At 38.4% G+C, this 26,778-nt stretch overlaps 1 protein-coding gene across 3 annotated transcripts; it reads left to right on the forward strand.

Moving 5' to 3' along the window:
• The first annotated feature begins 339 nt into the window (after positions 1-339).
• icam5 (intercellular adhesion molecule 5) lies at positions 340-25,379 on the forward strand. 3 transcript variants are annotated; one of them, XM_049476056.1, is made up of 15 exons: positions 340-559; positions 6,614-6,871; positions 8,524-8,853; positions 9,943-10,170; positions 11,430-11,684; positions 12,482-12,739; positions 12,850-13,179; positions 14,400-14,627; positions 15,714-15,968; positions 17,587-17,841; positions 17,923-18,252; positions 19,407-19,634; positions 20,335-20,562; positions 21,085-21,345; positions 23,258-25,379. In XM_049476056.1, exons 1-15 carry the CDS (start codon positions 499-501, stop codon positions 23,419-23,421), a joined length of 3,669 nt encoding a protein of 1,222 aa, XP_049332013.1. In that variant the 5' UTR covers positions 340-498; the 3' UTR covers positions 23,422-25,379. The 3 variants fall into 3 exon arrangements, with proteins under 3 accessions (XP_049332013.1, XP_049332014.1, XP_049332015.1); XM_049476057.1 differs by lacking the exon at positions 6,614-6,871 and adding an exon at positions 8,176-8,427; XM_049476058.1 differs by lacking the exons at positions 20,335-20,562; positions 21,085-21,345 and having other exon boundaries at positions 23,258-23,346.
• The last annotated feature ends 1,399 nt before the right edge of the window (positions 25,380-26,778 follow it).

Here is a 26,778-nt window from a genome sequence, read left to right on the forward strand (position 1 = left end):
ACCTGTACTTCTTCCGGTTAGTAAAGTTCCAAAAGTTGATTTTAACTTAAAAAAAGGGTTAAATGTTAGTTATTGCAAAGTTTTAGCATGGATGCACAATCAAAAATAATTAGTATATTGCCCATTTATTACCCTGGACCAGCAGAAGGTTAAGAGTGGAGTTAGATGGGGGTAAATACCGAAGCGTTTGGTGAAATCGGTGCTGCTGCTAGGTGATGCCATAAACCAAACATTAAACCAATGCTTTTTTTCTTTCTTTTTAACGTGAAGGCGGGGGTGCAGGTTACTCAATGTGATTTCCTCTCTCTCTATAGTTCAGGATATCCTGTTGACTTCAGCATCTTCTTAGAAACAGCAGACACGCCGTAGACATGCCCTGTTCCACATGAGTGGGTGAATTACAGTGAGTAGTTTTTTAATTCCCCCAGGAGAACATTAGTAGAACCCCTGTCTGTAGAACTTCATTCTCACAAGAGCAGCTCTGGTTCAGGACCAGCCATGCTGCGGCTGCTGCTTCTGAAGCTGATGGGTCTGATGCTGGTCGGGCTCGTAAAAGGCGGTAAGTTTCACTTTTGATTGTGTAGAGATGGCTGATAAACAAGCTTTCAACACGTTTTTCTCGGCAGTGTTTGCATAGATGAGATAGAACTCCACTTACCACCTTATTCAAACATTTACTCTGAGAAAAAATGGCACTTTGAGTTAAAGCGATTAAAATGCAACTAAACTGCTTTTATTTGGGAGTTTTTTATTTGTGGCAGGGCGAGCAGAATTAATAATAAAAAAAGGATTTTACTACGCCCCTTTAAGAGTTACACCAAGGAACTTGCATAAACTCAGGTTCGTAGGCACCAGAAATAATAAAAAGACAATTATTTTAATTAACAACAAAATATTTTAGATTTTTTTATTTGTTAGACTTGTACACAGAGAGAGAAAGAGAGAGAGAGAGATAAAATTCATATTAATAACAATAAAAAAAAATAACATTGTTAAAAAAACAATTTTTAAAGGAAAAAAACAGTAATTCACCTAATTACCAAGAGAGAAAATTATTTTGTGGGTAATCCAACAAACTGTAGAGTAGAGGCTCACCAGGTTGGGAACAAATTACCTTATCCAAAAAAAATAAAATAAAATAAAATAAAATAAAATAAATATCCCCTCCTGGATCCCTCAACACCTACTTTCCAAAAAAAAAAAATAATAATAAATAAATAAATAAATAAATAAACCACAACCACACACCCACCCACAAAAACACACCCACAGTACTAGGCACTTAAAAAGAGTTAAAAGTAAAGTACAGAGTGCTGAGAGCTGTGAATAATAATAATAATACAAAATATGCTAGAAAACACATTGTTAAAAAACAATTTTAAAGGAAAATACCAAGTAATTCACCTAATTACCAAGAGAGAAAATTATTTTGTGGGTAGTCCAACAAACGATACAACAATTGCTGTTTTAAGCTGTAGAGTAGAGGCTCACCAGGTTGGGGACAAATGACCTAATCCAAAAAATAAATAAATAAATAAATAAATAAAAAAAATTCCCTCAGCACCTACTTTCCAATAAAAAAAAAACACAACCACACACCCACCCACAAAAAACACACCCACAGTACTCAGCACTTAAAAAAAGAGTTAAAAGTAAAGTACAGAGTGCTGTGAGGAGCACTTTACTTTAAAAGACAGCTTTTAAAGGACCACCATGGGCTCTTTTGGGTTAATAAAAGGATTTGTCATAAATATAGTTTTTGTACCTATCAACCACACACTAAGAAAAGTAAGTACAGATTTGTACTTAAAAGAGTATAAAGCTTGTCGCTGGAGCTGTACCTTATATTGAGGTACAAAAAGGTACCTTTCAGTGAAAGTCCTTTTATGTACCCATGGTTTTTGTGCCAGTAAAGATTATAAAAATTTCAAATAAAAAAATGTGCAAATAAAATATATATTGTTTATTTAACAGTGACACAGAATACTGAATGTACCTTTTGGCTGCAGGTTAAATGGTACAAATTTGTACTTATTGCTGTTAGGAATGGCTTTGTACTTCAGAGGGAACAAATCTGACCCTGTAAAGACCAATATTATACCTTTGAGGGTACAATTATGAAGAGTGTACCTTTGAGTACAAAAAAGTACTCGTATCATACCTCGTTTTTTAGAGTGCACTCAATGACCCGTCATGTCTTAACTTTCTCATTTCTGGTATAAACTTTATTGATAAACTGATAAACAAGCTTTAAACACACTTTTCTCGTCAGACCCTGAAAAACAGCACTTTTTATAATTTAGTTGATTAAAATGAGGCTAAACTGCTTTGATTTACAAGTTTAGGGTGCATGACAGTATTCAGACATGTGCATATAATGCTTAATCGGTTAAAACCCTAAAACACAGGATTTTAGGGGTTAAAGTTAACTAAGAGTGAATTTATTTAGTATTTGAATTTGTTGTTTGATGTATACACCAGAGTTGCCAGAGTTGAGTTTCACAAATTAGATGACTCTGGTGACACTGGTGACCGATGGGCGTCTACTGTGGTGAACATGTTGAGGGTGTGAACTTCAAGAATGACAAAGTTGTACGGTTGTTGCATTGTGTGTGTGTGTGTGTGTGTGTGTGTACGTGCATTGGTGTAAGGATGACATGGAATATACAAATAAAACAAATCTAAAAATAAAAATAGTTAAAATATCCGCACCTTCTATAAAACATTAATTTAGTGTATTGATATTATAAAAATAAAAACAATACGTAAAATATAATTTCACTATTGTATTTTATTCAAATATTGTGACACTGTGTGTTTCACTCAAACCAAACCCATAGAATTATTATTTTTTTTTTTAGAATTTTTTTTGGTTTGTAGAACGTTTTCTTAACGATACAGTTAAAGTCCTTAGAACGCTCCATCTTTCACTTTTTTTTGGATTATTGTTTGTAGTTGGTGATATTTTAAATATTTGAGGTATTTTATTTTGGATATTTAAGGTATTTGATTTAAGATCAAGTTGGAATAAACCCTGTAATATTGTTGATATGCTGAACATCAGCTGTTTTGTTTTTGGTTGGTTTTCTCTGCATTTATGCGATTTTTAAGCACACTTTTTAAACAGTGATTTGGTTTTATCTGAATTCCACTGTAACTGTATCTGGCAACCCTGATGGCTTGCTGTTGGCTATATTTGTTTAGCTGTCTGTTGTGTAGTAATGAGAATCACAATGCATTCTGGGACAGATTTAGCTCATTTATTATGCATATATGTTTACTATAAATCATGGTGCATTATGGGAGTTTATAGTGCCTTTTAAAATCATTCTGACCATTAAAAAAAAAGGAAGAAAGCATAATAATGAAGTATGTAGAAAAAACAGATACTTCACACACAGACTGAAGTCTATAATTCTACATGTATCCATCTCTAGAGCTCAATCTGTTTTCAAAAACATGCAAAACCACAGCTGCTGGTTCAGGGTTCATTTCTTTATCTGAGAAACCGATTTAATGCATCGTTGATAAACAAACTAATACCTACCATGGCAACACCACATACACCACATACACATCTCCAACAACAAAGGGCTGAACTCTTGCCATTGAGGTGCAGTAGGTGGCAGTTTCAGAACAGAGCATCATCTTCATGGGAAAGTTTAACCACAACCAACTTCTTGTCTGCTGTTAACACTCTCACACACTCTCACAAACACACACACTCACACTCACTCACACACACAGCGCGTGTCACTCCACCTCAATATGCGTCACTCAGCAGAAGTGTTGCTTGAGAAATACTCATGTTTCTATGACACATAACAAATAAAAGCATGCAAAATAATAATAAAAAAACTATAGCAACTACAGTGAGTCCAAGAAGTATTTGATCCCTTGCTGATTTTCTTCGTTGGCCCACTAATAAAGACATGATCATTCTATACTTTTAATGGTAGATGTATTCTTACATGGAGAGACAGAATATTAAAAAGAAAATCCAGAAAATAAATCTAAGGAATATATATTAATTGATTTGTATTTCATGGAGTGAAATAAGTATTTGATCCCTTAGTATTCATTAGCATTTCTGGCTTTTACAGACCAGTTAGACACTCCCAATCAACTTGTTACCTGACCTGAAGCCACCTGTTCTCACTAATCACTTGTGTGAAAAACACCTGTCCACAGAATCAGACAGATCACACAGATTTCAAGTCTTTTCAACCAAAGAGCTGTCACAGGACCTCAGAGTCAGAATTGTTGACCTTCACAAAGCTGGAATGGGCTACAAAAAGATTAGTAAGGTGTTGGATGTGAAAGTAACACCTATTGGTGCAATTATCAGAAAGTTTAAAGAGTATAACATGACAATCAACAGACCTCGGCCCGGTGCTCCAAAGAAGATTTCGCCTCGTGGGGTGGCAATGATGCTGAGAACCGTCAGAAATCGTCCTGCAACCACTCGGCAGGAGTTAGCAAATGACCTGAAGGCAGCTGGGACCACAGTTTGCAAGGAAACAATTGGCAACACTTTGCGCAACAATGGATTCACATCCTGCAGTGCCCGAAAGGTACCCCTGCTGAAGAGAGCACATGTGGAGGCGCGCCTCAAGTATGCCAATGATCATTTGAAAGATGAACCAAGTTATTGGGAGAAGGTTTTGTGGTCAGACGAGACCAAAATTGAACTTTTTGGCCTCAACTCCACCCGCCAGGAAGAAAAATACTGCCTATGACCCCAAGAACACTGTGCCCATAATGTTTTGGGGGTGTTTCTCTGCCAAGGGTACAGGGCTACTTCACCGCATCACTGGGAAGATGGATGGAGCCATGTACCGCACAATCCTGAGGGCAACAAAGGATTGGCTCAAGAAAAATCACATTAAGGTCATGGAGTGGCCCAGCCAGTCGCCAGACCTCAATCCGATCGAAAATCTATGGAGGGAGCTGAAGGTCAGAGTTGCCAAGCGACAGCCCACCAACCTTCATGATTTAGAGAGGATCTGCAAAGAAGAGTGGGCCAAAATTCCCCCTGGTGTGTGTGCTAAACTTGTGGTTAACTACAACAAACATCTCACCGCTGTGCTTGCAAACAAAGGCTTTGCCACTAAGTATTGAGTGTGTTTGGCAAGAGGGATCAAATACTTATTTTCCTCATTGAAATACAAATTAATTAAAATATATTCTTTAAAATTATATTCTGGATTTTTGTCTTGATATTCTGTCTCTCCATGTTAGAATATATCTACCATTAAAAGTGCAGAAGGATAGTTTCTTTATTAGTGGGCAAACAAAGAAAATCAGCAAGGGATCAAATACTTCTTGGACTCACTGTATAGCACTGCCTGGCCAAAAAAAATATATACCCTAATATTTGATTGGGCCGTCATTGGCTTTAATTGTGCTTTTGATCTCTGTGGCATTGCTTCAATAAAAAAATTGAAAAATCAAGCAGGTAAATCCAAGAAGAAAGGAATAAATAAATAAATAAATAAATAGACACACCGCTGTCGTCAGGGTTGCAGTCCAATACACTACCACTGCCCCAGCTAGTGAATTGGGACACAGCCGGGAAAAAAAAAACAGCCTTATAAGGAGAAAGGGAGCCCAAGTCATGCTGAGCGCGACAAAGACAGACGGGGAGGCATGTAAACTAAAGCATGCCAGAGAAGCGTTTTATTTATTTTTTATTTTTTTCATTATCGTTTATTATAGATATTTTACGCTTGCAGGCCTCCTATTGCTGACCCCTGAGCTAAACCATTATTTCATAATATACTAATACACAGAAAATGTGTGTTTTTAAATAAATCTTTATGCTTTTACTAAGCCAACAATTTGATAACATAGAGATGCATCAATATACCCACTGGCGTACATGTCCCACCCAATTTGTCCCCCCCAAAAATGATACCGCGGAACTGGGGTGTCGCCAGGAGCGAATCGTTTCGCTCAGCTCAGCCGTATTATTAATGAGGAGACAACTGAGCGCTGTGAATGGGAAATCTCTTAGCGCCAATCACAGTGCCGGTTTAAGGATAAAGTTCCCCCTTTCAGAAGAAACAGCCAATCAGCTTGGTGGTTTGGCGGAGCGTGGAGGAGAGTGGGGAAGCTGTGGGGAATGATGCAAAAGTAGTTTATTTTAATAGGTGAGTTGTGAATGTTGCAAATTAAACTTATTTTAATAGTTCAGGCTTAGAGTTAGAGTCTGTTCGAGTTTGTTCTCAAGTATTGTGGTGTAATTTATTATTTAGAGGGGTAGAAGAGACGGTTGATCTGGAGAAAGAGGAAATGTGGAGAGGAAATTGACATGCCAGTACAACAGTGAAATGTAATGTGGAGTAAAATGTTTAGGTTGTAAAGTTTTACTTGGATGTAACTAATAATAAACAGAAGTATTAGCAGATGCCCCCCTACCAGTACTGAATTTCTGTTAAATGTTTTCTAATAGCGTAGCCTTTTTTTAGTATAGCAGTGGAGAAACTGTTGCATGCTGTCTAGCAATATTAAACAACAACAGTGTATTTTATATTGCTTAGTGATGTGCATCATTCAGTTCATTTCAAACCTTGTTTACATTTACTTGAATATATTGTCATTTATATTGCAGATCTTTGCCCCATTACTCTTCATCCTGCTGAGGTGGTGGTTGAATATGGAGCTTCAGCATCAGCAAACTGTTCCACTTCCAACCCTCATGAGGGAATGGGCTGGGTAGCCTTTCAGGGACCAGTGGATGAGACGAATGATGTCCAGTTCATCATCTGGAGTGTGGACAATATTGAAGAATGGGACATAACACCATTTTGCTACATCAACAAAACAGATGATGACCAGTGCACTGTCTCCCTCCCAGTTACTGTCTACAGTGAGTTTTTGAGTCTTATCTGTTGGGTTTGAGATTGATTTCTTCTCTTCTAAATAAAAAGATTTTTGTAGATAACATCTCAGATCTTTTTCTACAGAGATTCCTGACAGCATGTTCATCAGCACTGTGGGCGACATCGAGCCGATGGATGAGGGCAAACAGTATGAGCTCCAGTGTGACATTCAGAACGTCGCTCCTGTTGAGTTTCTCACTGTAAAGTGGTACAAAGGAGACACTCTAGTGGGAAATTCAACCTTTACTGACTCCAGAACAACTCCAAAGAATGAGTCAACTACACTCCAGATCTCCCCCAGCAGAGATGATGATGGAGCTCAGTACAGGTGTGAAGCAGAACTGGATCTGGGACCAAATGGACCTCAACCTCCTCCTGCAATGATGTCAGATCCTCTCAACATTGCTGTAAAATGTGAGTACTCTAAAGATTTCTAAAGATCTTCTAGAGCTAGGGCTTCCCCACATGTTTCTAATCACAGCCAAAACCTAGACCTAGAAAGCTTAAATTGCCCTCAGGGAGGTTTAACCAACCAACCACAGCTAGGTTTGTGAATATCATTAAAAAGTTACTTTATTTCAGTAATTCAGTTCAAAATGTGAAATTGAACTTTTATTGTTGATCAGGTTTTACAGCCCACAAAAACCCAACAAAATTGAAATAATATTCTTAGAAAATTTGAATATTATAAAAGACCAATTGGTACTTTTGTCAGTGTGGGCAGTGTGCCAAATCCTGCTGGAAAATGAAATCTGCATCTTCATAAAAGTTCCCTCAGCAGAGGAAAACTTTGCACTGACTCTGGACTTGATGATATAACACAGTGGACCAACACCAGCAGATGACATGACTCTCCAAACCATCACTGATTGGTGGAAACTTCACACTAGACCTCAAGTAGTTTGGACTGTGTGTCTCTCCACTCTTCCTCCAGACTCTACTCCCTTGATTTCCAAATGAAATGCAACATTTACCGATCAGTCAGCGATGGTTTGGAGAGTCATGTCATCTGCTGGTGTTGATCCACTGTGTGTTGGTCTTGACCATTGAAGAACAGGATGAATGGAGGTTAATAATGTATGGAAAGAAACATATTAACTAAAGTATGTAAATAAGGAGTAGAACCACAAAGAGCTCATATATGCTTAATGGAGGTCAGAAATGGGACTAATAGTGTAGAAACAAGGAGGTGGAGTTGTGAATGTGATTTTTTAAATTTAGTTCATGACGAGGTAGTGCATGTCATAAGCATATAATCTAAATATTGATAAGTGATTCTCTATTTTGTCAGATTGCCCCATTACTCTTCATCCTGCTGAGGTGGTAGTTGAATATGGAGCTTCAGCATCGGCAAACTGTTCCACTTCCATGCCTCACAAGGCAATGGGCTGGGAAGCCTCTCAGGGACAACTGGACATGATGGAGAATGTCCAGTTCATCACCTGGAGTGTGAAGAGCATTGAGGAGTGGGACATAGCACCATTTTGCTTCATCACTCATGAAGCTGACCAGTGCCAGGTCTCCCTCCCAGTTACTGTCTACAGTGAGTTTTTGCGTCCTATCTGTTGGCTTTGAGACGTATTTTCTCTCTTCTTAATGAAAATATTTTGTAGATAACATCTCAGGTCTTTTCCCACAGAGATTCCTGACGGCGTGTTCATCAGCACTGTGGGTCACACTGGACCGATGATTGAGGAGCAACAGTATGAGCTCCAGTGTGCTCTTCAGGACGTCGCTCCTGTTGGGAATGTCATTGTGAAGTGGTACAAAGGAGACACTCAAGTGGGAAATACAACCTTTAGTGAATCCAGCAAAACTCCAGATAAGCTGTTAGCTACACTCCAGATCTCCCCCAGCAGAGATGATGATGGAGCTCAGTACAGGTGTAAAGCAGAACTGAACCTAGGACCAAAAGGACCTCAACCTCCTCCTGCAGTGATGTCAGATCCCCTCAACATTACTGTAAAATGTGAGTACTCTAAAGCTTTAGCTCTTCAAGAGCTAGGGCCTCCCCACATGTTTCTACTCAAAGCCAAAACCTAGACCTAGAAAGCTTAAATTGCCCTCAGGGAGGTTTAACCAACCACAGCTAAGTTTGTGAATATCATTAAAAAAAGTGACTTTATTTCAGTAATTCAGTTCAAAATGTGAAATTGAACTTTTATTGTTGATGATCAGGTTTTACAGCCCATGAAAACCCAACAAAATTGTGTCTTAGAAAATTAGAATATTATATAAGACCAATTGGTACTTTTGTCAGTGTGGGCAGTGTGCCAAATCCTGCTGGAAAATGAAATCTGCATCTTCATAAAAGTTCCCTCAGCAGAGGAAAACTTTGCACTGACTCTGGACTTGATGATATAACACAGTGGACCAACACCAGCAGATGACATGACTCTCCAAACCATCACTGATTGGTGGAAACTTCACACTAGACCTCTGCTGATTTAGTTATTTAAGAGCACACGCAAACCTGGGCTGGGTTACCTAACAGCATCTTACAAAAATAATGAACCAGTGGGAAGGTTAGCAATGTTGGCCAAGCCTAATTGCCAGCATTGCTAATCTTGCATTGATGATGGTAGAGTCTGACCACTGCCTTCTTTAGCACATCCCAAAGGTTTCCATTGGGGTTAAGGTCTGGACTCTGCAGCAGCAACCCCAGATCATTTGCTTAGTTAAATCCAGGTGGTAACTTTTCTTTTTTGGTCAGGTAGTGTAGTTAGCTAGTATGCTCTGTTCTATGCAGGTCCTGGTCCTCTGCAAAGGTCACTGCTCTCAAGTAAATGTACTGCTAGCCAACTGATAATTTAGGCTACTCTTAAGTATACTTTGTATTTCTGTTTTAATAAGTATTTTCCAACCTCTTGTTTTAAATATAAAAATAGTATTTTGTTTAGAAAAAAAAACAAACTAATTAGAAAACAAAAAAGTAAACTAAAAGCCATTGGTCTCTAGTAGGACCACCCCTGAACACCCCTGATTTAAACTTTATACAATGTTGTATGAGTTCATACTAATGCATATTGTCACGTATTATTTTGTGTTCATTTTTCAGATAAACCAGTGTCAGCCTGTTCAAACTGGTCACCAGTAATTAGCACCACCCTGGACTCATATCCTTTTCCTTTTGTGGGCAACCCGCCACCACGGCTCACCTGGTATTTTAGAGGGTCAAAGGTTGATCCCACTAAGCAGCTCGGCAAACACGACTCTGGACAATATCTGTACACAGCCATCAATACTGTTCACATGGGGAGCTGCTTGCTCAACATCACAGTGGAATGTGAGTGAAAAATATTTCATTGTGAATTATTTTATTTTGTATATTACAAACCTAATTAAAACAGTATGGAAAAAGGAAAAAGCAAAAAGCACAGTGTTTGTAGCCTTCATTGTGACCTGCGTCGTCTAAAAAAAATACTTACTCCAGTAAAGTATCAAAAACCAACATTTCTACTTAACACCTCAGTTTACTTTAACCTACACTATTGTTGCATTACTGAAGGGTACTGAAAAGGGCTGCACGATATATCATTTAAGCATCGTCATCATGATGTGTGCATGCACAATAGTCACATCGCAGGACGTGCAATGTCACTAAAGGCAATTAAATTAAACACATCATGTTGCAATGTTTTGATTCTTGACACAAGAAGTAGAAACACAGCGCTGTCTCTGTGTCTGTGTAAGTGAAAGGCTGCTGCTGCCTGAGAAGCGTGAGGGGGGGGAGTTGTGGGCAGGAGTAAACACGAGGTTAGTTGGGCACTTGCTTGTAAACGTGAGCACGTGTTGATAGCTGTGCACCACAGTCCAGCACAGTTTTGCAGCGCAGATATTTCCAGTTATTCCAGTTAAAAGCCATTTAAATGCCTGATTAAAGGTCAGATTACTGTTGCTTTGCTGTTTTCCTCGGGTTTTGAGGGCTTGGTGCTGACTCAGATTTTAATAGGTCCAGATGCGAGACAGAGCGCAGGTGGGGGCAGGGCTGGTGACGTCATAGACCCTGCATTGTTTAATATCTTGATATGTACCGTCAAAAAAGCACATTTGCAATGTAATTTTTTTCCAAAATCGTGCAGCCCTACCCCCTATCACTAGTGAGGGTAAAGACTAGCACATCCCTCCTCTAATACATATGAAGTCATATTCCGCCTCTTTTTAAACTGCTCCTGATGCAGCATTGGCAAGTAGCATCACTCGGAGCGTACTCGGAAGAAAGGGTAAGACCAGGTTCTGATACATCAGCTCACAGACGCCTTGTGTTGATCGACATCACCCTAGAAGTAATGAGGGGAAAGAGCTCCATCTACCCATCTACCCACGCAGAGAGAGCAAGACCAATTGTGCTCTCTCAGGGCTCCGGCAGCTGATGGCAAGCTGCATAAACAGGATTCATGCAGCACCTGTTTGACATTTTCCACACTGTCCCAATGTTTCTTATGTGGTTATTTGGCTGTAATATGTTGTCTACGTTGCTAGTCTCATTCCTAATCTCTAATCAGTGGTTCCTTTGTACAAATTTGTTCTGCCTTTTTTCTACAGATGGACCAGAGATAGCACCAGGAGACGACTCAGCAGAGGTCAACAGAGGTCTGAATGTGTCCCTGACCTGCAAAGCTGATGGGAATCCAAAGCCTGTTTTAAGGTGGAGCTTTAACAATCAACCTATGGCTACTGGAAAGGGAGAGGCAACACTCACCATTTCTAGAGCCAAGGTTACCGACAGTGGCGAGTATCTGTGCACTGCAGCAAATAAAATTGGGACCCAAACAAAGAGAGTCTCCCTGGTGGTAAAAGGTAGGCACATTATTGCTACTGTAATATAGTATAATAGTGTTATTTTCATCAATAACTAATGTATATCTGCTATAGCTAACTAGCTAGCTATCAACAGCACAGGCCAGTGAGAGTTTAGTCCTATGAAGCATGACTTCAAAGCTTTAACATTTTTTTCTTAACATTATTAAGCATTTCTTGGGTGAAGTGAAAATATGATGTTGGTAGAAGGACCATGCAACTGTCCTATTGGCTGAAATGTACACATGGTCCAACATTTGCTTAACAACATATGAAGCATGTTGTAGAATCCATTCTCTGTAAGGTTTTGCTAACCTGTTTTTTTGGAAGTATTTTTAGCACTATTAGGCGCGCCAATTATAAGGCCCATTTTATGCGACACTAGTAAGGGACAGGGGTGTCTCCATGTTTTCCTTCTAATTCGGCAGGTCTTGCCGCTGGGTTACCTGTAGACCTGTAAAGCTAAGCTAAGTTAGGTAAACAAAACTGTAATTCTTAAAAAAAAACCTTTTCATATGAGTCAGACAAGTCAAACTGGATGTAAATCTACACAAATTTTTCTCCTAAAAACTGTTTATTTGGGTGAGTTAAGTGCATTAGCGTTAGCTGCTAAAATGTAGCTTGTTTTAACGACTGCTTAGCATGGTTAGCGGGTAATGCTAATGCTGCTCCAGTCTCGTGCTGGAGAACTAAACTGCTCCTTAATACCTGACTGCTAAAATTCATACATAAGGCGCACGGTTGATTTCAATTTGCTGTATTTTGCCTAATGCAAGACTGTCTATCTATTTTGGCAGACATTTGTCCCATCACTCTTCGTCCTTCTGAGGTGTTGGTCAAATATGGAGACTCAGTCTCGGCCATCTGTTCCACTTCCATCACTCATGAGGGAATGGACTGGGAAGCCTCTCAGGGACAAGTGAATGAGACGAATGATGTCCAGTTCATCACCTGGAGTGTGGACAGTCTGGAGAAGTGGGACATATCACCATCTTGCTACATAAATCTAATAGATGATAACCAGTGCAGGGTCCACCTCAACGTTACTATTTACAGTGAGTCTTGCGTGTTGAGTCTTATATGTTGGCTTTGGGGCTTTGGGACGTTTTTTCTCTCTTTTCAATGAAGCGATTTTGTAGATAACATCTCAAATCTTCTTCCACAGAGATTCCTGACAGTGTGTCCATCAGCATTGTGGGTGAAACTGGACCAGTGGTTGAAGGCAGACAGTATGAGCTCCAGTGTGACATTCAGAACGTCGCTCCTGTTGAGTTTCTCACTGTGAAGTGGTACAAAAGAGAGACTCTAGTGGGAAATTTAACCTTTACTGACTCCAGAACAACTCCAAAGAATGAGGTAGCTACACTCCAGATCTCCCCCAGCAGAGATGATGATGGAGCTCAGTACACGTGTGAAGCAGAACTGGATCTGGGACCAGAAGGACCTCAACCTCCTCCTGCAGTGATGTCAGATCCCCTCAACATTACTGTACACTGTGAGTACTCTGCTGATTTTTGCAAGTAGTAATTCCAGAAAAGGCAGAAAATATATGTTCTCTACTAAATGAAATGAGCTTAAGACTAACTCCATGGTCTTCATGATGCTGTTTGTTCACTAAAGTTCTCTAAGAAACCTCTGAGGCCTTTACAGCACAGGTGTTTTTATACTGATAATAAATTACACACAGCTGGACTCTATTAGCTAATTAAGTGACTTCTGAATAGAGCAGCTGATTGCACTGTATTTTATATAGGGTTTTCAGGTATTTAATTAGAATTCAGAATGGTCCAGTTAGAGAAAATTTCATTCTTGGGCTCCCTATCTCCTTATAAGGGAGTTACACGGCAGCGTCCCAATTCAACAGCCGGAGCAGCGGGACCGCGACCCTGACAACACGGGTTCGATCCTGCGTAAAGAGTATTTATTTCTTTTTTTTCCTTACCGCATCTTCACAGACCTGATTTGCGGCAGAGGAGAGCGTTTGGTGATCTTACACCACACGTGATTGGTCTGTGAGGTTACTGCGCTGCAAAGCACGTATCCAATTAAATGCGGTGTGGGTCCGCATTGGACAACGTCCAATAGGTCTGCCTATAAGTGACCTCTGGTCTATCACCTAAATCTCAATAAAGTACATTTAAAGCTCCACTAGGTAGGATTGAGATTTTGTGCTCATGGGCTCCCCCTACAGTTGCTGAGTGTAATAAATGTTTCAGGCGGATTAGTTTCTCTTTCTCGTTTTTTGGCTTTCACAGACATATTCGGTCTCTTTCCAGCTTCTGTAAAGAATGAACCAGTAGTCCTTGTAGAACTGTTAGAACTAAAGGTCGGAAAGCAGGTTGCAGTTCTCGCGAGCGTTGGTCGCGGCCGCCTCGGAAAACTTACAGAGTCTGGTTTGAGCTCAGAGGAGCTCCGGCACAGACACGAGAGCACCGCTATTCCTCCTATTACACCTCAATGCAGCGCTGCAGTGAGTTTCAAGATGTAATTTTACTTCTTTAAAAAGATCAAAAATCAAGGAAATCCTACCTAGTGCTGCTTTAAGTTTGTGGTTGTATGGTGAAAAAACGTGAAAATATTCAAGAGGTATGAATACTTTTGCAGGCCACTGTAGTTGTGGCCCACAAGTTGAAACACGCTACTCTACATTGCAAAAACTTTTTAGCTTTACAAAAACGAGGCCTCATATATTGTTTGTGTTCTTTTTGTTTTCAGATAAGCCAGAAATAATCTGTTCAGATTGGTCACCAGTAAGTAACACCCCCTTGAGCTCATGTCCTTTTCCTGTCATGGGAAACCCAACCCCTGAACTCTCCTGGCTTCAAAGAGGATCTCTGGTTGAATCGACTAAACGCCTCAGGAAAGATGACTCTGGACAGTATCAATACATCGCCACCAATTCTATAGGGAGGGCCACCTGTGTCACCAACATCACAGTCAAGTGTGAGTCTCTTTCTTATCATGAAAGCTGTTCTGTTAACTGAGACAAGTAGACAAGTGAGGCCTGCAGTTCTTTGGATGTTGTTGTGGAGTCTTTTGTGACCTCTTGGATGAGTGATCTCTGTGCTCTTGGGGTAATTTTAGACAGCTGGCCACTCCTGGGAAGTTTCACCACTGTTCCATGTTTTCAGCATTTGTGGATAAAGGCTCTTACAGTGGTTTGCTGATCAGTATAATGTTTAGCAGTTTAATTTTCAGACTAAACTATTTTTTAGGCTAAATTTAAAATGAAGAAGAAATGGGATTTTATCCAATTTTTCAATTATATAGTTTTTCATTTCAGCCGTTTGCAAAGAGAATTTCAAGAAAAATTAAAAGTTGAATCTTCTCTCAATTTTCTGATTTGTCCATTTTTGTATCTTGTAACACAAATCTGATGGTATAATAATCCTTAAAAATGCTAAAATGGAAAAATCAGAAAATAAAGATAAGATTCATTTTTTTTTATTTTTTCTGAAAATTCAATTGTGAGGTGCAGAAATGAAAAAAAAAAACCTAAAATTTGGAAAAATGGATGAAAACCTATTTCTTGTACACGGCACTACATAAAAAAAAATAATACATTTTACATACAATTTTCTATTCTTACATTTAGCCTCAAATGGTCAGAAAATTACATCAATAAACATTACACTGACCTTCGCTGAAGTCCCAAGTAATCAGACTCAACTCAGGTGGCAAACACTTTTTCACACAGGGCCATGTAGGTTCTTTATGTTTTTTTATCCCTTAATAATAAAAACCTTCATTTAAAAATTGTAACCAAAACATTTGAGAGTTAAAAACAAGCAAAAAAAAAAAACTTTTTCACACCACTATATATAAACACATGCATATGTTACTTTAATTAAAGCATTTTGTTCTAATTTAGCTTTTTTTACTTCATCTTATCAGTGTGATAAAGTCAAATACAAAAATCAGAATTTCCCTATATGATCAATAAAGTATCGATCTATCTGCCTGTCTGTCTATCTGTCTGTCTGACTGTGTGTTTGTCAAAATTGGTTCACGCCTACTTTCTCTAAACAGACGCACCAGAATTTGTATCAAGAGAGGACTCAGTGGAGGTGGATAGAGGCATGAATACGTCTCTGTTCTGCAAAGCTGAGGGGGATCCAGTGCCTGAAGTGAGCTGGAGCTTTGAAAATATAACAAAGGCCACTGGAATAGGACAGACAACACTGAACATTTCTGGAGCCAGACCTGCTGATGGTGGAGAGTACACGTGCACTGCCACAAACACATTTGGAAGCCAAACAAGAAGAGTCTCCCTGGTGGTTCACAGTAGGAATATAATAAGCTTTTATTTTGCATTAATTTGACAGTAATTCTGCAAACCAGGTCATGACTAACTAGCAACAAATGTTTTTTTTTTATTTATTTATTTTATTTATCCTGACATGGTTTATTCACGACTAATTGCCTCCCTCAATCTCTCAATCGCCCAATCATTTAAATAGGAAATCCCTCATTATATGTCTACTTGGGAACTGTAATTAGGGGTGGGCAATATTATATCGTATACAATATATCGTAACACAGAAATATTGTGATATAAAAAAATCCATATCGTGATAATAGGGCCGTTCTGTCTTAAACGTAGTCCATTATTTACTGTGAAGCTTTAGGTGTATTTATTGTATAATTGTTTCAGTTTGCAGTTTATATGCATGCACTAAATATTCTGCAATATTTTTTGCTGCATTATATTATTTTATGCTATATTATTTATTTTGCCACATTATGATTATACTGTTATACTCTTATACTATATTCCTGAATTTAATTAATTATTTTTCTGTTTTCCTAAATCGGCAAGTATATCGTTATCGCAAAAATACCCTGAAATATCGTGATATTATTTTAGAGCCATATCGCCCACCCCTACTTGTAATCATGATTTGGTAAAAAAGCAGTATCCACAAAAGTCTTTGAGGAGCAAAGATGTGCAAATTATCTCCAGTTTGGAAACAACAGTTTTTCCATCCTTCTTTATTTTTTATGGTACTTGCAGCACTGGAAGACAATATGCACTTTTTGACTTTCTTTGTACTGGAGCACCAAACACAGCGCAGAAAGTCAGAGACTGCTGCTCAGAAACAGCACATATATGGCAACAACATATAAAACTGCATATTATATGGCTTTATACACAGTATTTTCTATAGAATATAAATACAGCTTTGAAAGTATTATTATATTAAACTGACTCTGCGTTATCAGTAGAAACTTGTACCATAATAATTTTAATTACACATTAAAATGGATGGGCATGAGCACATTTTACAAACTTTACAAAAGTATAACAAAACATTACCAGGGTTCTTGCTCCATTTTAAAAGTCAAATGTAGTGATTTTTAAGACCTAAATAAATATATTTCAAGGCCCAAAAATGTAGTCATAAAATAATTTATTGAATTGAAAATTAAAACTTAACATTTCAAATTTGTTATCAATTTTCTTTCTCAATTTTGTTTCTTTGTGATGCAGAACATGTTCGCATGTTAGCTAGCTCACCGCTAATGTTAGCTAGCTTTCCGCTAACCCTAGTTTTCTCCCGGGTAACGTAGCTAACTCTCTGCTAATGTCAGTAAGTAAGCTAGCTTGCCACTAAAGTACGCTAACCTTAGTTCTCTCCCCTCAGTAACGCTAGCTAGCTCGTTGCTAATTTTAGCTAGCGCTACGGTAATGTAAATTTTCTTCCCAGTAACTCGCCGCTAACGTTAGTATGTGCTTTCCCACTGGCATTAAACGCACAGTCTAACATTTTAATACCTACAGCAAATTTACAGTAAATTTAAGACTTTAAGCTTTAAGCTTTAGTCACCATGTTTACACCATGTACTTACATTTGATTTAGGAATTTATTGTATGTATTTATGTATACTTGTATTTTGTCAGATTGCCCCATTACTCTTCATCCTGCTGAGGTGGTAGTTGAACATGGAGCTTCAGCATCAGCAAACTGTTCCACTTCCATGCGTCAAAAGGGAATGGGCTGGGAAGCCTCTCAGGGACAAGTGGACATGATGGAGAATGTCCAGTTCGTCACCTGGAGTGTGAAGAGCATTGAGGAGTGGGACATAGCACCATTTTGCTACATGACTCTATATGAAGCTGACCAGTGCCAGGTCTCCCTCCCAGTTACTGTCTACAGTGAGTTTTTGAGTCTTATCTTATTTACTCTCTTCTTAATGAAAATATTTTGTAGATAACATCTCAGGTCTTTTCCCACAGAGATTCCTGACGGCGTGTGGGTCAGCATTGTGGGTCACACTGGACCGATGATTGAGGGCCGACAGTATGAGCTCAAGTGTGCTCTTCAGAACGTCGCTCCTGTTGGAAATGTCATTGTGAAGTGGTACAAAGGAGACACTCAAGTGGGAAATACAACCTTTAGTGAATCCAGCAAAACTCCAGAGAATCTGTTAACTACACTCCAGATCTCCCCCAGCAGAGATGATGATGGAGCTCAGTACAGGTGTGAAGCAGAACTGAACCTAGGACCAAAAGGACCTCAACCTCCTCCTGCAAAGATTTCAGATCCCCTCAACATTACTGTACTCTGTGAGTATACAGTATCTGGATGACAATAGGGCTTTGTATTGGCAAGAACACATTGGCAAAAACACTCATAGTATAAAAAAACACACTATCACATTTGAGGAAATCTGAGGAAAAAAAAGCTTACTTATTATGCAATCAGAACGGTGGGATCTTAAGACAGAATACAACATTGCCCTCTAGTGGGCAGGGGTTAACACTACACTTATAGTGCTTTTCCATCAAAAGAACTCTTGAACTTTTGAAGGTTTCTTAAACCAGTTCCATTTGGTCTTAAAAGAAAAGTGGTGCTTTTTTTAATTATTTTTTATCAATTCTCTTTCCAATTTACAAGGCCAACTACCCAACCCACTCATTAGGACTCCCCCTATCACTAGTAATGCCCCAACACACCAGAAGGACAAAGAATAGCACATTTCTCCTCCAATACATGTAAAGTCAGACTCCGACATCTTTTTAAATAGCATCACAGCGCTAACGTTCGGAGGAAAGCGCAGCGACACGGTTCTGATACATCAGCTCACAGACGCCTTGTGCTAATCGACATCACCCTAGGAGTGATGAGGGGAAAGAGAAGAGTGCCATCTTCTGTACCCACCCAAAGAGAGCAAGACCAATTGTGTTCTCTCAGGCTTCCGCAGCTGATGGCAAGCTGCAAGACCAGGATTCAAACCAGCAATCTTACGATCGTGTTTCCGATCTTACGATCATACGTTAGCAAAAGAGAGCATTGCACATAACCCAGGCTATCACAGCTGAAGGAGCAATAGCATTAGCCAACATGTTCAACAGGTTGAAAACCACTGTGTGTTCACAATGGCTGTGTCTAAAACGTGAGACATGCTGTCTACCTAGGCAAGATTTTAAGGCAGGAAGGCACCTGGTCAACTGTCTGAATCAGTTTTTAGTGAGCCAGCCTTCTGTTTTTTTTTTCAGACTAAAATGCTAACAGCTAATTTCAACACAGCTTAATGCTCATCTTCATCAGTAGATCTTCAAAGAGATCTTCATCACTACACTACATTGCCTTCTAAGTGAAATAGCGTGAGCAGCAAGGCAACAAGGCAGCATTGTTTGCGTTTCAGACACTATAATAGATAATTGCATGAATTCATACTAATCAATTCTTCATATATTATTTTGTGTTCATTTTTCAGATAAACCAGTGTCAGCCTGTTCAAACTGGTCACCAGTAATTAACACCACCCTGGACTCATATCCTTTTCCTTTTGTGGGCAACCCACCACCACGGCACACCTGGTATTTTAGAGGGTCAAAGGTTGATCCCACTAAGCACCTCGGCAAACACGACTCTGGAGAATATCTGTACACAGCCATCAATACTGTTCACATTGTGAGCTGCTCGCTCAACATCACAGTGGAATGTGAGTGGAAATTTATATTGTTGTGCATCTCAAAGAATTTGAATATAATTGAAAAGTTGCTTTATTTCAGTAATTCAGTTGAAAATGTGAAACTCATATATTATATAGATGTAATTCAAACAGAGTGATCTATTTTAAGTGTTTATTTATTTTGTTGTTAATGATTATAGCTTACAGCCAATGAAAACCCAAAAATCTGTGTCTCAGAAAATTGGAATATTATATAAGACCAATTGGTGCTTCTGGCAGTACTGTGGGCAGTGTGCCAACTCCTGCTGGAAAATGAAATCCGCATCTCCATAAAAGTTGCCAGCAGCAGAGAGAAGCATGAAGTGCTGTGAGATTTTGTGGGAAAACAAAACTGCACTGACTCTGGACTTGATAATAAAACACAGTGGATCAACACCAGCAGATGACAGACATGTCTCTCCAAACCATCACTGATTGGTGGAAACTTCACACTAGACCTCAAGCAGTTTGGACTGTGTGTCTCTCCACTCTTCCTCCAGACTCTGCTCCCTTGATTTACAAATGAAATGTAAAATGTACTGATGATCAGTGATGGTTGGTTTGGAGAGGCATGTCATGTTTTCACTGTCTTTAAGCCAAGCCAAAATTGATGATGAGTATGTATTATTAATTTGTCTTTTATTAACTAGTACTTCAGTTTATGGCAATCTCTCTACCTCTCTTCTTTCAGATGGTCCAACATTTGACTGTCTCAAAAACTACAAGTGGAGAGAACACAGTCTCTTCTCACATAACTGCACAGCTCTGGCTTCTCCTGTAGCTACCGTCTCCTGGATCAAAGATGGAGAAAATGTGCAACCCCCACGCAATATCACAAGGAGAGATAATGGCTTGTACATCATAAGGGCAAAGAACAAATATGGAACTGTAGACCATCATTTGTACCTTAATGTTCTATGTAAGTTACTGTCTTAAAAAAAACATATTATTATATCATATAATGGATGGGTAGCAATAGTGTCCACCTCCAATATTTGTCATTTTGATCAATTATTTCATCAAGACCCTCAAAAAGTCTTCTAAGGTCGTCACCCAGAGAGAGCAAGGCCAATTGTGCTCTCTCAGGGCTCTGGCAGCTGATGGCAAAGCTGCATGAGCAGGGGGTTCCAACATCGACATCATGTTAAACTCTATGGATTAACAATGGGATGTCACTCAAGGTCATATGCGTGCAAAAAGCAGATGAACAAATGCCTTAGTGAAATAGTGAAAGTTGTAAAAGTTTTAAATTTAATATACACTTTCCTGCAGATACCCTAAAGACAGAGATTCATTTTCTCTCCATTTCTTTTAAAGCTCATATCATTTATTGATTTGGAAAGAGTAACTTTTATTACCAGCTCATACCACCCACCCCTTATACTTTAAAAAGTCTGTATGTATGTGTTATTTATGAAACGTGAACTTTTTTTTTCTGCAGATGCCCCAGTTATAGCACTGAAAGAGGAATCGGTAGCGGTGTACAAAGGCAATGCTGTATCTCTGCTCTGCAAAGCTGAGGGGAACCCAGAGCCTGAAGTGATTTGGAGATTTAACAATCAAATAAAGCTCACTGGAAAGAGAGAGGCGATACTCAACATTTCTGGAGTCACCGCTGCTGATAGTGGAGTGTATACATGCACAGCCAAAAATGAGCTTGGGAGCCAAGAAAGGAGGGTAGAGGTGCTGGTGGCGGTGAAAGGTAAGCTGTTTATCAAGCTTTTTATGGTGGGAATGTTGGGACTTTGACACATTGGCATGCAAAGTCTTGGTCCAAAGCTATGCAAGCTGAACAAGAAATTCAATCCAAATTGCTAAATGTTAAGATGACACATTCTCAATGTACAGGGGTTGGACAATGAAACTGAAACACCTGTCATTTTAGTGTTCGATTTTAGGTTTAATGGCTAAATTGGAGCAGCCTGGTGCTCAATCTTCATTAATTGCACTTTATTGCACCAGTAAGAGCAGTAAGAGTGTGAAGGTTCAGTTAGCAGGGTAAGAGCACAGTTTTACTGCTCAAAATATTGCAATGCACACAACATTATGGGTGACATACCAGAGTTCAAAAGAGGACAAATTGTTGGTGCACGTCTTGCTGGAGCATCTGTGACCGAGACAGCAAGTCTTTGTGATGTATCAAGAGCCACGGTATCCAGGGTAATGTCAGCATACCACCAAGAAGGATCAACCACATCCAACAGGATTAACTGTGGACGCTGTAAGAGGAAGCTGTCTGAAAGGGATGTTCGGGTGCTAACCCGGATTGTATCCAAAAAACATAAAACTACGGCTGATCAAATCACGGCAGAATTCAATGTGCACCTCAACTCTCCTGTTTCCACCAGAACTGTCCATCACCACAATCAATTACTGTGCTCTAAAACCAGGTGTTTCAGTTTCATTGTCCAATCCCTGGATTTTGAGCATTTTTTCATCTTCAACTTTTTTTAAATACCAAAATAGGAAAAGGTCTTATAGGCACCATGCATGACTAGTGGCCCATCCTACAGCTTGCTTCTTTTAAGGTAGACTATTGTAGATTTTGAGATTTTGTTTAGAATTATTATCACCGCGTAGAAGCAATGCTCTTGTCAGCTTATTAATCTTTTTCACAAATGCTACTGCTGATGTTTGCATCCAGAATTTGCTTAAAAATGACTGAATTAATTTCTCCCTTTATCTGTAAAATGTTCCCAAAATTGCCATTGGCTGCAATACGATGCCAATGCATGACTGATCCACCCCCATGCTTATCAACCATTTCTAGAGGTGTTCTTTTCATGAAATTCCTCTTTTCTTAAACATGCTGGCTTTTTTCTTTACATCCCTTAGCCTTTTCTAATATATCCATAAACCTAACAGACTAATGACTAGTTAGTTTGCCCCCTTGCCCTCTGGTATGTGTGTATATATATATATATATATATATATATATATATATGAGTGAAATAAGGCCTCTAAAAAATTCTTTGATTTTACCAAATTGAAAACCTCTGGAATATGATCAAGAGGAAAATGGATGATCACAAGCCATCAAACCAAACATAGTGGCATAAAGTTATCCAAAAGCAGTGTGTAAGAGTGGTGGAGGATAACAAACCAAGATGCATGAAAACTGGGATTAATCCATAATATGTCTTTTCAATCTGTAAATCACTGTAAATATTCTGTAAATAATATTTACAGTACCATATTTATATTCATATTTATACATACCTATCTATATTTTGCATATTTTGTATATTTTGCACTTGCTGCTATTGCATTTCTGGTTAGATGACAATAAAGTTAAATCTAATTAAATCTAATTAAGGTCAAATCTCCTACGTTTCCTATACTTTTGCAAGGTAATTCTATCATTTTAGTTTAAAATTGTACCAACAATCTTTAACTTCATGCCTTTTGGAGATCATTTCTTCTCTTAATCCTGCTTAACTGTTCACAGTAACAGTCATTTTGACCAGGGGTGCCCGAACTTTTGCATGCCACTGTATACCCTTGGTTGTCATATACAGTATAACAGTGATGATGTGAATGAACTAAAAATAAATGCTGGGGTTTTGTAAGTGCTGACTTTCTAACTCTCTCTTTTTCTACTCTCCCTCTTTTAGAAAACACCATTCAGATCGTTCCAATAATTATTGTTTTGGTGTTGATCATCATAATTTTGATATGCATATTTCTGTGCCTCAAGAAGAGGCGGATGAGACGTTACAACGTGACTGCTGCGAACGGAGTTAACATGTCATTGCTTGGTAATGGTAAATCGAAATAATGACTAACTTGACTCCTGAAGTATCTCTTACTGTACACTTTTAGTCTTTTCACTGCTTTTAACACACTGAAACCTGAGTGATGTATGTTGTTATGTTGTTATGTTGTGATGTACTTAGATTTTTATCTTGATGCAGCATAAAATTGACAGGACGTTGGTCTAGTTGTCACTGTTTATTGTAAGATTTCGAGTTAAAGAGGATGAGAAAATACAATCTGTTTGGTTATAAACTTATAAACACTCCTCCAGTTAAAATAGTTCCATTGCTGCTCTGTTTGTAGCTAGACGGTTTGGTTTGTAAGCGCTGCATTATTGCTAGGTTACCTGTATGTGGCGGAGTAATACATGGAGAACTTCAGTTACAGTGCATTACCAGCTGATAACGGTACTCACGGAACACCTCTCAGCCAATCACATTGCAGGGTTGGAACTGTGGTATAATGCATAATAATTAGTAAATGGACTAATAAAAAATATATATAAAAAATAGATGCAATGGGTCACTAGAACTTTTTAAGTTGGTGAGAGTTTATTTTTTTATAGTGTAACACAACAGTATAAGAACAAACTCTTGAAGGCAAATAGGTGCACTCACAATGGTATAAACTTTATTTGATGGTACAATACAAAGTTAACTGATGTCAAAGATGGCACAAAGCTAAAGTAAATAAAAAAATCCCCCTGTTAAATATGCGTCCATTCTAGGGCTGGAGCGATATTGATCAATAATTACATCTCAATATGCTCTGGAAATAATAAAAGATCACTTAAAAATTATGAGTCTCCCAAATTAAAAACCTCTGGAATATAATCAAGAGGAAGACGGATGATCACAAGCCATCAAACCACCAAACTGAACTGCTTGAATTTTTGCACCAGGAGTAAAGCAGCATAAAGTTATCCAAAAGCAGTGTGTAAGACTGGTGGAGGAAAACATGCCAAGTTGCATTAAAACTGTAATTAAAAACCAGGATTATTCCACCAAATATTGATTTTTGCATTATTTGAGGTCTGAAAGCTCTCATTTTTTTTTGTTTTTGTTATTTTAGCCATTTTTTGCAAATCAACTCTCTAAATTACAATATTTTTATTTGGAATTTGGGCGAAATGTTGTCCGTAGTTTATAGAATACAACAACAAAGTTCATTTTGCTCAAACATATACCTGTAAATAGCAAAATCAGAGAAACTGATTCATAAACTGGAATTGGAAAGTGATCTCTTAATTTTTTCCAGAGCTGTATATCTTGATATTTTTTCATTCCATAAGGTAATAAAAAAAACAGTTTTAACTGTTGCAGCTAATTGAAATGCATCATAATATATATATACCGATATAAATGATATTGTTTTTCTTATATCTCGTATGAAAATATTTGGCCACACCCCCTCTAGAATGTCATTTATTTTTAGCTCCTGCCCTTCAAACAGCATGAGTCTGTCATTGATATCTGACTTAGAGGTACAGATTGCACACTGCCATTCTCTTGTATACTGACTGCTTGTTGGTGTAAGCAACTATAAGGTACTGATTTCAACATTTTCTATATTTATATATCAGTGTATTGTACATTTTTAAATGTGCAATAGACTATAATAATCTTCTTGCTACTGGCGTTTTGTAAACAGTATTATATTACCCATTAATGCTTGCATTTGCATGTGTCAGATTCCATTAAAACTGTTCTGTAAAATGTTCAAATGCTCAGATGTTTAGATGTTCACATTACAAGTGTTCTCAGATCAGATTTGATTTTATTAACCAGCATAATACTACTGATGAGGCTACGAGACTATAGACTGACAGAAGGGAGGAGGAAGTAGCTGTTAGATATAGTAAAATGCCATCTGAATATATGCTGATTTTGTGGCAATGCAAAATTGTTTAAATACTTGAGATATTATTCTGTCTTATGGCTGAATTGATGCGTGGTTCAATAAAAAGTGCTAAAAAAAGAAGTGGTGATAATGTGCATCCTTTTTTTTCAGACCTCTGTTTAGAGTGAAAGATTTGGGTATTATTTTATTACTGATTACAGATGCTAATGGTGAGATATATCATTTTTTTAACCAGTTAATGAAATGAGGGCTGAAGCCAAAATAAATAAGGGAGGTAAAGAGAAAGGGCAACCCTACCCTGTCAAAAGTCTTTTCTGTCGTTTCTCAGGGGTTTCTGAGGTAATTCTCTGGTTTATTGGGGTTTTTATCCTCTGTGATTTTATTCCTGTCCAGAACGACCATGTATGTGTTTTTCTCAGATGTCCTTTAAAGAGAAAATTACAGGCTGAATTATCTACTGTTTTTTCTCTATCTACTGTTGGTCCTCCAGTAATTTTAGTCCCGTCCGGATCCACTTATCAGAGTTTCGTCTTCTCGCGTTTATTAAAATAGCTATTTATCCACTGCCGTGCACCGTAATTACACTTTGGGCACGCGATTCCACGGAGATCCACTTGACAAAAAACACAACAGCAAGTGGAAATGGAGGAGCTACTGAACGCACTGTCATGTGACTGAGAAAGCCAAAAAAAAAAACAAAAACACTGGTCCTCCTGTTTTTTTTTTGCACTCCGGACGCAAGAGTAGAAGTGTGAAATATTTTTTCACAGACTTCCCCCTGAGAAACTAATCCCGTCTGGGTGGGTAGATGGCGCTCTCTCTCTCTCTCTTCTCCTCACTCCTATTGCCAGCACAGAGCTGTGATATATCAGAGCTGAGGATCTGGCAACTCATTTCCTTTAGAGATCATTGGCTACCCAGTGATGCTGCTCTGATGGCAGCTTAAAAAGAGCTGATGGCTGATTTGACATGTATCAGGGGAGGCATGAGCTTGTCCTGATCCTCCTAGTGTTGGGAGCATTGCAAGTGATGAGGGGAGTCCTAGTCAGCGGAAGGGATAATTGCCTCAGCAGAGTAATAACTATAAATACATTTATAAAAATAAAAACATTCTTTTTGGAGAGAATTTTACAGAGCAGAATTTCCCAGTTTAGCTTTATTCAGCTTAATCACAGAGCTGAGGTACAGTCCCTCTGGAAGGTACTTATCTGTTTTGTGAACCCACAATGACCTATGATTTCTCAACCATTTTCACCTGTTCATAACTAGAAAGCACAACATCCCCCATGAAAACAAACAAAAAAAATCTTTTGTCAATTATTTTTTAATAGCTGACTCTGAAAATGTGAATGAACTAAAAATCTGAAATAAATAAATAAATAAATAAAAATATTCTCCATCTCTGGGGCTAAGCTAAGCTAAGGCTACATTCATTGACATTACACATTGACATTGCTCAAATCTGATTTTTGTGCTCAGATCTGATTTAACTATCTTGACGGTTCACATTCACAAATGT

Source organism: Astyanax mexicanus, chromosome 3 (genome assembly GCF_023375975.1).
Source record: "Astyanax mexicanus isolate ESR-SI-001 chromosome 3, AstMex3_surface, whole genome shotgun sequence".
Lineage (NCBI taxonomy): Eukaryota > Metazoa > Chordata > Actinopteri > Characiformes > Acestrorhamphidae > Astyanax > Astyanax mexicanus.